The sequence below is a fragment of the Chrysochloris asiatica genome, unplaced genomic scaffold (genome assembly GCF_000296735.1).
Source record: "Chrysochloris asiatica unplaced genomic scaffold, ChrAsi1.0 scaffold00312, whole genome shotgun sequence".
NCBI classification, from domain to species: domain Eukaryota; kingdom Metazoa; phylum Chordata; class Mammalia; order Afrosoricida; family Chrysochloridae; genus Chrysochloris; species Chrysochloris asiatica.
The window spans coordinates 2,037,459-2,046,551 of NW_006408830.1; the positions used below are offsets into that span (position 1 = coordinate 2,037,459).

The following is a 9,093-nucleotide window of genomic DNA, read 5'->3' on the forward strand; positions in this document are numbered from 1 at the left end:
GGTATCATTGATGTGGCAGCGGTAGTGAGGTTGGCCCAGGATCAGACATTGTTTCGTTCTGCTGTGCATGGGGTCACTATGAGTCGGTTCTGACTCGATGGCACCTGACAACAACAACAACAACATACTTTGTTTCATTTCAATGATTGCAATCCCCTTTCCCCTTCCTGCAACAACAGTTATCTCGTTTCCTTGTGGTTCCTACTTCATTCCACCCACCTTCACATCCCTTCTCAACTTTGTCCTTAGACACGTTTTGTCCCTTTGATTTTGAATGGCCATTCCATGTTGAGTGTACCTGTGTTCCCTCTGGATACCTAATTATTGCCTGCTTGAATATTGGCCCAGGCGTGTGAGTTCTTTTACAGACCTGAAGGGTGGTTGAGGGACATAGTGTCGTGTTCCACCAGTCTCCTTCTGACCAATAAGCCTGGTCTTCTTTTGATAATTTTGAGTATTGTGTAACATTTTTTCCCATTGTATTCTGGCCCTTCTAATGTGATCCCTTTCAGAGCAGTTGGTCGTGGTAGCCAGGCAAGATCTAGTTCTTCTGGTCTCAGGGTTGTGGAAAGGACATTCACATGTTCCATGAGTCCATTGGACTGACTGATTACAAGCCTCTTCATAGGTCATCACTCTTAAATTACAGAAACTTTCATTTAAAGTCGTATCATAATGGGTTTTGGACTTTGGCTGGCGGTTCAAACCCATCAGCCACTCCTCAGAAATTCTTTATAGAATCACTATGAGTTGTAACTAACTTGACTTCACTTAACAACAGCAACAACTGCACAACAGGTTATCTGAAAACGGAACTCTTACAGGAAATAAAGTAATCAGCCCATTATCTTAACAAACATAGTTTGCCAACATGTTTTCGTGGGTTTTTGAATTTTGTGTAGGCCCTGGATATTGAATTTTAGCCTCAACAAGGATTTTTGTCAAACTTTAGTGATTGAATTATTACTCTTGTAGCATTTGAGATAATCATGACCATTATTTAATTATTTACATGGTACTTTAAATAAGCCTACTTTAAAAACACTCCACTTTCATAAACGTGATCTCCTTTGGAATTCAAATGTCCATCAATGCTTCTAGGTACTGCTAGGCTGGGCCCTTAGAATATTTTCCTATAAAGTCTGCCTTTTTAAAAAAAACTTTCTATTGTGAAAGTTTACAGAGCAGATCAGCTTTACATTCAGCAAATTATATACTTTGTTTCAACTCAATAATTACAATCCCCTCCCTGCAGCAGCATTTATCCTACTTTCTCTTTGTGGCTCCCCATTTTGCCCCTATTTGCATCTTGCATTTATTTCACAAATGAACAAGACAAAAAATGTTTGATGTACATTACAAAACAAAAATATACATTCATTTAAATGTCCAAAGTACACATTCTGCTAGCCAGCCTCCTGTCCACAGGCACACAGCCTTTTTCAGTCCAGGTTCTAGAGCCTGCAACTGTTTTGTCTCCCCATGCCACTGCCTCTGCCTCTGATATGAACCTACTTTTAATTTCCCGGGTGGAGACCTGATTGGCCAGCAGTGTAGCAAGACCTGGGGACTCTTGGGCCCAGAGTCAGTGACATAGCCACAGAGGACTACAGTGGAGAGTGAAGCGTCCAGCTGACAAGAAGAGAGGGCACATGCATAAGAACACCGACACTTGCAAATATTACCCACTTGACCTGGCTTTAATGACTGGATGATCAGAGCTCAACTAGAAGAAGAAAGAAGAGGAAAAAAGAGTAATCTGATACAATTTGATGAACTTGACCTACACCTATGGAAGCAGTAGTTCAAAAGAGGGAACAAATCTTTACAGCGAGGATCATTCCCACCCCCTCCACACAGAGTAGACAGAGATGGGCAACTTGGACATTGGCTACCCAAAATGGTGGTGGCGGGGGTGGGGGCTACAAAGGCAAGAAGTGACTAGTTTACAAGCTTTCAAGAGGGAGCCTAGATCCAGAGGGCATAGAGGAAGGTAGAATCTCCACTGAGTAGTATCTATTCTTTCTGGGCGGGGCTGATAAAAGGAGATGGGGATGGACTCTTGTGATACAATAATGAATAATTGTTATCAGTACTGACTGTGAGGGTTGGGAATGTAAAGGTAGAGGTTTTGTAGCAAAAGGAAGGGAATGATTGACTTTGCAGTTCAGGAGCGGAGATCCCTGGGATCATCAAGGGAGAAGTGTGGGATCCTACCCAGAGAAACATTGATACCAGAGATGACATGGAGAGATGGAGTGGCAGGAAACTCTAGACCCAGAGAGGAAGAGGGGCTGTGTGCTGACGACGAGGCGGGGGCTAGGGGGACAGGCTTGCCAGGGGTATACCCTTTGGTTATTTGATGATGCATGGAGGGGATTGTAACCATGGCAATGAAACTATATACGATAGGATGAAGGTAAAGCTAATGTTCTCCCATGTAAACTCACATAATTTGCAATAAAACATTTAAAAGTATGTATTAACCCCCCCCCCCAAAAAAAAAAATAGGTTTATTTATCTTAAAGGAAACTTGGTCTCAGTGCCTTAAATGAACCTTATGTGGGTGGGGTCAGTTGGTCAGAAATATTTCTTTTTGTTGAATTTAGGATGTTCCAGTCAGTTGCAGCTTTAGTCCTGATCCCTCTGGTAGATAGGAAAAAGTAGCAAGGATTTGATCCAGGTGAAGGATCTGTTAGCTCCTCCCTAAGACTTTCTCCTGGGATGGAATCAGGAGAGAAGAGGATACCTACATCCCTCCCTTCCTTTCTAACTCCCATTATCCATCCTTAGATGGACTATCAGATCTGATTTTGTATCACCAAAATTTAGCCTGGTGTGGCGCTGTGGGTTAATGCGCCAGACTGCAAAGCTGTTTGAACTGCAAGGTTGGCGGTTCAAGGTCACCAGCTGCTCCTTGGAAACCCTGTACAGGGTCGCTATGGGTTGGAACCGACTCGATGGCACTTAACAACAAGAGAAATGGAGAGTCCTGGTGTGGCGCTGGACTGCGAGCCCCAAGGTCAATGGTTCAAACTGCTCCTCAGAAACCCTATACAGGGTCGCTATGGGTCGGAACTGACTTCACAGTACTGAACAACAACAACAACATTGAGTTCTGGTGTGATGTTCTTAGGATAAGCACAGAACTAATTGTAAAGTTGGTGGTTCAAACCCACCAGCCACTCAGAAACCCCATACAGGGTCACTTCGGGTTGGAAACAACTTGATGGCTCTTAAAAACAAAAGTAATGGAGGAAAAGGTGTAGGTGGCAGGGTGCTGAAATGTCCAAGGCATCAGATGACTGGTTCTGGCATGACTGTGTGGCCCTCCTTCTCTGAGCCCCCATGGCTGGTTGGGACCCCCAGACTGACTGAGATTTCTTTACAGCAGGATACCCTGTGTGCAGCTCCTGAGAAGATGTCCACTCCAGACCCACCCTTGGGCGGAACTCCTCGGCCAGGCCCTTCACCGGGCCCAGGCCCCTCCCCTGGAGCCATGCTGGGCCCCAGCCCAGGTCCCTCCCCAGGCTCTGCCCATAGCATGATGGGACCCAGCCCAGGACCTCCATCAGCAGGACACCCCATCCCAACCCAGGGGCCTGGAGGGTACGCTCAGGACAACATGCACCAGATGCACAAGGTATGCAGCCCCAAGTCCCTTCCCACCCCTCACCATGCTCAGGATGGAAGCCATGGCCCTCTCCCTACCCCTTGCCCCTTGTCCCTGCTGTTACAGACAGCTCTGGACTAGACCTCCCGAGGCCAGGGGGAATGCTCACACCCAGCTCCAGCGCCCTAGCCCATACAGTCAGTGTGGAGAGAGGTGGGTAGCATACTGGTCCTGCTTTGAGCTGGCGCAGCCCGTCCTGTGTCTCCCTCATTCCCTTTCCACGTCAGAAATACAGCAATGTGACTTTTACCAGGAACACAAGAGTTTTCTCTCACAAATGAAGACAAAACGTCTCCCCGCCCCTCACCAAAGGCTCTCTCTGGAGACTCATCTGAGGTTCTCAGAGCTGGGCTGGGACACTTGTATCCATGTCCAGGGTGCGCCACTGTCTACCTTGGAGCCCATCAGGGTTGTTTTTGTTGATGAGGTGAAAAGCCTTTTTTAGTGCAGAGATAGTCTTCTTAGCTCTTCTCCTGGGTGCGCTTGGAGGAGACATCCCCTGATATGTATCAACACCTAAGAAAGGTGACCTTGCCCAAGTGCAGGGACTGTGCGTACCTGTGGGAGATGAGGCTGAGCTGACTCCTCCCACCTCCTGCCCATTTCACAGGCCTGGAAACAGAATCTCAAGAGAGGGGCGTTGCTCAGTGAGTTGGTGGCAGAGCTGAGTGTCCTCTCTGTGCCTCAGGCATGTGCCTCCTATGTGACCTCCAGCACAGTATGAACCTTCTCCACATTTCTGTCATTATGGGTCCAGGATCTGGTGTCTCACCCCCTAGCATCTCCTCAGCATAGCTCTGCCTTCCAGAGGTTGTCAGATGCCAGCCACTTGTCTGACCCAGTGCTAGCTGTTGGGGTCCTGTGATGATGGGACAGGGTGCCCTCCCAGCTTGCATAGAACTCCTGCTGTATGGAGAGGAGCAGGAGGAGGTGGGCTCCACCCCTCTCCTGCCCTTGAAGGGACCTCATGCTTCTAGCCAGACACCTCCTCTCCTTCCTCTCCCACTCTTACACTGTTAACTGTTAAATGCGAATTCCTGGAAAGCCAAGTATTTGTGGCTTCCGTGCCAGCAGAGTACCCATTTCATCTCCCAGCCATTCCTGTAGAGGAAGGAAAATGGGAGTTTTCATTCCAGAAAGGTCTGATATTGCCTCTGATGAGGGAGAGGCACCAGGCAGCCTCCTTTCCCCTGTTTGGAGCAGGGAGCATGTGCGATGTCCTGTAGATTGTCACAGTTAGGACCATTAGAAGATACGTGGTTAGCGTCCTTGTGATTGTTAGCTAGGGGCCTGGGGTCCGGGCTGATGCTGCCCTTGACCTGCTCCTTTTCCTTTTCCTTTTTACTGTGGAAGTTTGCCATTCAGCTCAAACTGTAGCCTCCTTCTCAGCTCCTTGTTCAGCTTGTCAAACCTTACTTCCAGTCCAGGGGCGTGATGACATTTCCTATATGGCTCTGTCTTGACACCTGTATAGTGGTCAGGGCCCATGTCATGGACCTAACCCACTGTGAAGGCTAAGGTGCCAGTTACAGGCATTTTCCGTGACACAGGGCTTCTCTTGGGAAGTGCAATTGCTGGACTGCTTTTTTGGACACTGCTTTGGTTGCCTTGCTAACTCTGCTTTATCGTCATCTATTTTCATAGCCAATGGATTCCATGCACGAGAAGGGAATGTCGGATGACCCACGCTACAACCAGATGAAAGGAATGGGGATGCGGTCAGGGGGCCATGCAGGGATGGGGCCCCCACCCAGCCCGATGGACCAACATTCTCAAGGTATAGTTGTATCTCCTTCCTCTCCTTTTTTGGTTCACACTGGATGTCCTGAAGCCATGTTCCTCATCGGACATCCAGCAAATGGACCTGGGAGGACTTGGGGCAGACCAGACCAGCAGAGCTCCTTAAAATTGACTTATTCTGGCTGGCAACCCAGAAGAAGAGATTCTGGGTTTTCAGTGCTGGGTGTTAAACGAGGATGAGGCAAAGTGGGGTGCAGCACCCAAGTCACCCAGGAGCTGGTTAGGAATGCAGGCTCTTGGGGGCTTCTGAGGACGGAGGGTTTGGGACCTGAGACATTAGATGACTCATCAAGGTTCCTGTTGGTGGTGGTGTGAGATGCCCTCAGGTTGGCGCCGACTCAGCGACCCTGTGGGCAACTTCAGAAGGAAACACTGTGTCTGGTCCTGGGCCTCACAGTGCTTGTTATGTTTGAGGCCGTTGTCACAGCAGCTGTATCAGCCCCTCTCGTTGGGGGGTCTTTCTCTTGTGTGTTAACTCTCTGCTTTACCTAGCATGCTGTCCTTCTCCCGGGACTGGTCCCTCCTGTTGTAGGGGTGGGAAGCTGCCTCCAGGAGCTCTGCAGGTGACCTATGTGAGGGCTGTTGGCCTAGCCAACCAGACAGTGAAGACCCCCAACCCCAAGGGCTGGAGGACAGGCCGGAAGAGTGCAGATTCTTAGTGTTAGCTGTTGACAGTGTAGGGAACGTGAGTCTAAGCACATCAGCTCTAAGCTGAAGCTGGGAGTGTGGCACCTGGGGATCTCTTATGGCTCCCACGATGGGAAGCTAATTGGTCACTCTGTCACGGGCTTAGAAAGCTGTGGGAGTACTGCAGAAAGTGACTGGCTCTGCCATCAGCTCCACTGTTTGGACCTTATTTCCCCTAGGTTACCCCTCACCTCTGGGCGGCTCTGAGCACTCCTCTAGTCCGGTTCCAGCCAGCGGCCCATCCTCGGGCCCACAGATGTCTTCTGGGCCAGGTGGGGCCCCACTGGATGGTGCTGACCCCCAGGCCTTGGGGCAGCAGAACCGGGGCCCCACCCCATTTAACCAGAACCAGCTCCACCAGCTCAGAGCTCAGATCATGGCGTACAAGATGCTGGCGCGGGGGCAGCCCCTCCCTGACCACCTGCAGATGGCTGTGCAGGGCAAACGGCCGATGCCCGGGATGCAGCAGCAGATGCCAACACTACCTCCACCCTCTGTGTCTGCCACAGGCCCTGGGCCCGGCCCTGGTCCTGGTCCTGGCCCCGGCCCCGGCCCAGGCCCAGCACCTCCAAATTACAGCAGGCCACATGGTAAGATCCTTGGGGTGAGGAGGGGTCTTAATGAAATGGCAGGAGCTGGGGCTCTCGTGGACAGCTTTCTCTCGGATTGCTCAGCATTCCATTCTTACGTTTGTTTATATCCTGCTGTAGGCATGGGAGGGCCCAACATGCCTCCTCCCGGACCCTCAGGTGTGCCCCCCGGGATGCCAGGACAGCCCCCTGGAGGACCTCCCAAGCCCTGGCCTGAAGGTAACTCCTGTTCTTTCTCAGGAGGGCAGTTTTGTGCCCTGCAATCATGGACGAGCTTGCACTGAGCAGATAAGGAAATGGGCCAGGTTAGAGAGAATGAGAAGGGATGACTACTCCATGCTGGAACCAGGCCGTTTCTTCCTCTTGTTTTTAACTTTTTATTATGAATTGAGTGGAAGTTTACTGAGCAGATCATTAATTAGTTTTACATTCGACAAGTCATATGCTTCCTTTCACCTCAGTGCTAGCAATCCTTTCAGTGTAGTATCACTTGTCCCGCTTTGTTCCTGTGATTCTTGCTTCCATTCCTTCTTTCCTTCTGAATTTTGTCCTTAGGCAAATGCTGCCCTCTGGTAGCGTAGTGGTTACGAATCGGGCTGGGAAGCGCAAGGTCAGCAGTTCGAAACTACCAGCTGTTCCGCGGGAGAAAGATGAGGCTTTCTGCTCCCGTAAAGATTTACAGCCTCGGAAACCCTGTACAGGGTCACTATGAGTCGGAACCGACTCCACGGCACATAACAACAACAACTTGGGTGAGCATACCTCACTAGTGTTGTTGTCCTTCCTATATTCCTGTCTATTGCTTCACTGAAAATTGAGTCCCGAGGATGAGTTCAGTTCCTGACCAAGAGTGTCCAAGGGCTGTAGTCTTGGGTTCTGCCAGTTTCTCCTTGACCATGAAGTTGGGTGTATTTTATGATTTTGAGTTTTATTCCACATGTTCTCCCACTCTATCTGTGACCTTCTAAAGTGATCCCTTGCACATCAGTTGGTTTGGTAGTGGTAGCTGGATACCCTCTAGTTCTTCTGGTCTCAGGGTCATTGAGATTAATTAATGGCCATTAGTCCATTGGACCAATTGTTTGCAAGCATCTTCAGTTTTCATCACTGTTCTTTCTGCTTACATGGAGAGACAAATCGTTGCACCTTAGATGGCTACTCACCCAAGTAGAATGTAGAACATCGTCTTTGTGAACAATGTCGTTATGCTAGTTGACTGTGGTATTCCCTGAGACTATTGGTCTTGAGACCCTGGGCTCAGTGATTCATTCCCTCAAGGTGTTTGCTGATGCCTAAAATTTCATAATTTTCCGCTGTATGCTCCACATTCCTAGGTACTTTTGTAGCAAAGCTACTATGTATTAGTACCCATGTACTAAAGTCCTCTGTCAAACCTTTACATATTGTGGGTGTATTCTCACTCTTCCTCCCACATCCATTTAGCTTGTGTATCTGTCCACGTAGCTGCATGTAGAACACTGTTATTGCTGGATAGTATATATAACAGTTACTGTTGTTGTGAAGTGCCATTGAGTCGGTTTCAGCTGTAAGTTCGAACCGCTGACCTTGTGGTTCTCAATCTAGCACCACACCAGAAGTCCATAATAACAGTATTTACCTCTATTTCCTTTCATTCTTGAGCTCTTCTCCACGTCTTTCTCTGTCTTCATCATTCTTCTGTTAACCTCCCACTTGCTGTATATATTCCAAGTTAATACATGTCTACTGTCTAACCAGTGAATTACTGCCCCTTCCCTCCTACCCCTAGTAACCATCAAAGAAGGTTCTTCTAGCAGAAACACCCTTTCTTGACAATTTACAACAGTGGTCTCATACAATAGTTACACTTACGTGATTGATAAATTTCATTTAGCATAATGTCCTCCAGGTTCATCTATATTATGAGGTGCTTTTCAGATTGATTACTGTTCTTCAGTGTTCATGTAGCATTTCATTGTGTGTATGTAACCAACCTTTATTTTCCATTTGTCCGGTGATGGTATTTAGACTGTCCATCTTTTTTCTGTAGTGCTGTGATGAACATATATGTGCATATATCGAGTGTGCCACAGCTCTTATTTCTTGAGGTTACATATAACTAGAGGGATTGCTGGGTCATACAGTATATCTATTTCCAACTTTCTGAGGAAGCACTAGACTCTTCATAGTGGTTACACCATTTTAAAGTTTCACCAGCAGTATAGGATGGTCCTAGTCTTTCCACACTTTAGCCACTTTTTTCTACACTTTACTTTTTTTTTTGACCTTTGCTATTAATGTGAGGGAGAGATGATATCTCATTGTTGTGTTTTTTTTTTTTTTTGATAGTTTACATGGCAGAAC

General features: G+C 48.1%; 1 protein-coding gene across 1 annotated transcript in view; it reads left to right on the forward strand.

Moving 5' to 3' along the window:
* Positions 1-9,093, forward strand: part of SMARCA4 (SWI/SNF related, matrix associated, actin dependent regulator of chromatin, subfamily a, member 4) — a 127,739-nt gene that overhangs the window by 25,257 nt on the left and 93,389 nt on the right. Inside the window, exons 2-5 of the mRNA XM_006875121.1 lie at positions 3,392-3,643; positions 5,318-5,450; positions 6,340-6,750; positions 6,871-6,969. Coding sequence (XP_006875183.1) covers positions 3,422-3,643; positions 5,318-5,450; positions 6,340-6,750; positions 6,871-6,969 — 865 coding nt within the window. The 5' untranslated portion in view covers positions 3,392-3,421. The remainder of the gene's footprint in view (positions 1-3,391; positions 3,644-5,317; positions 5,451-6,339; positions 6,751-6,870; positions 6,970-9,093) is intronic.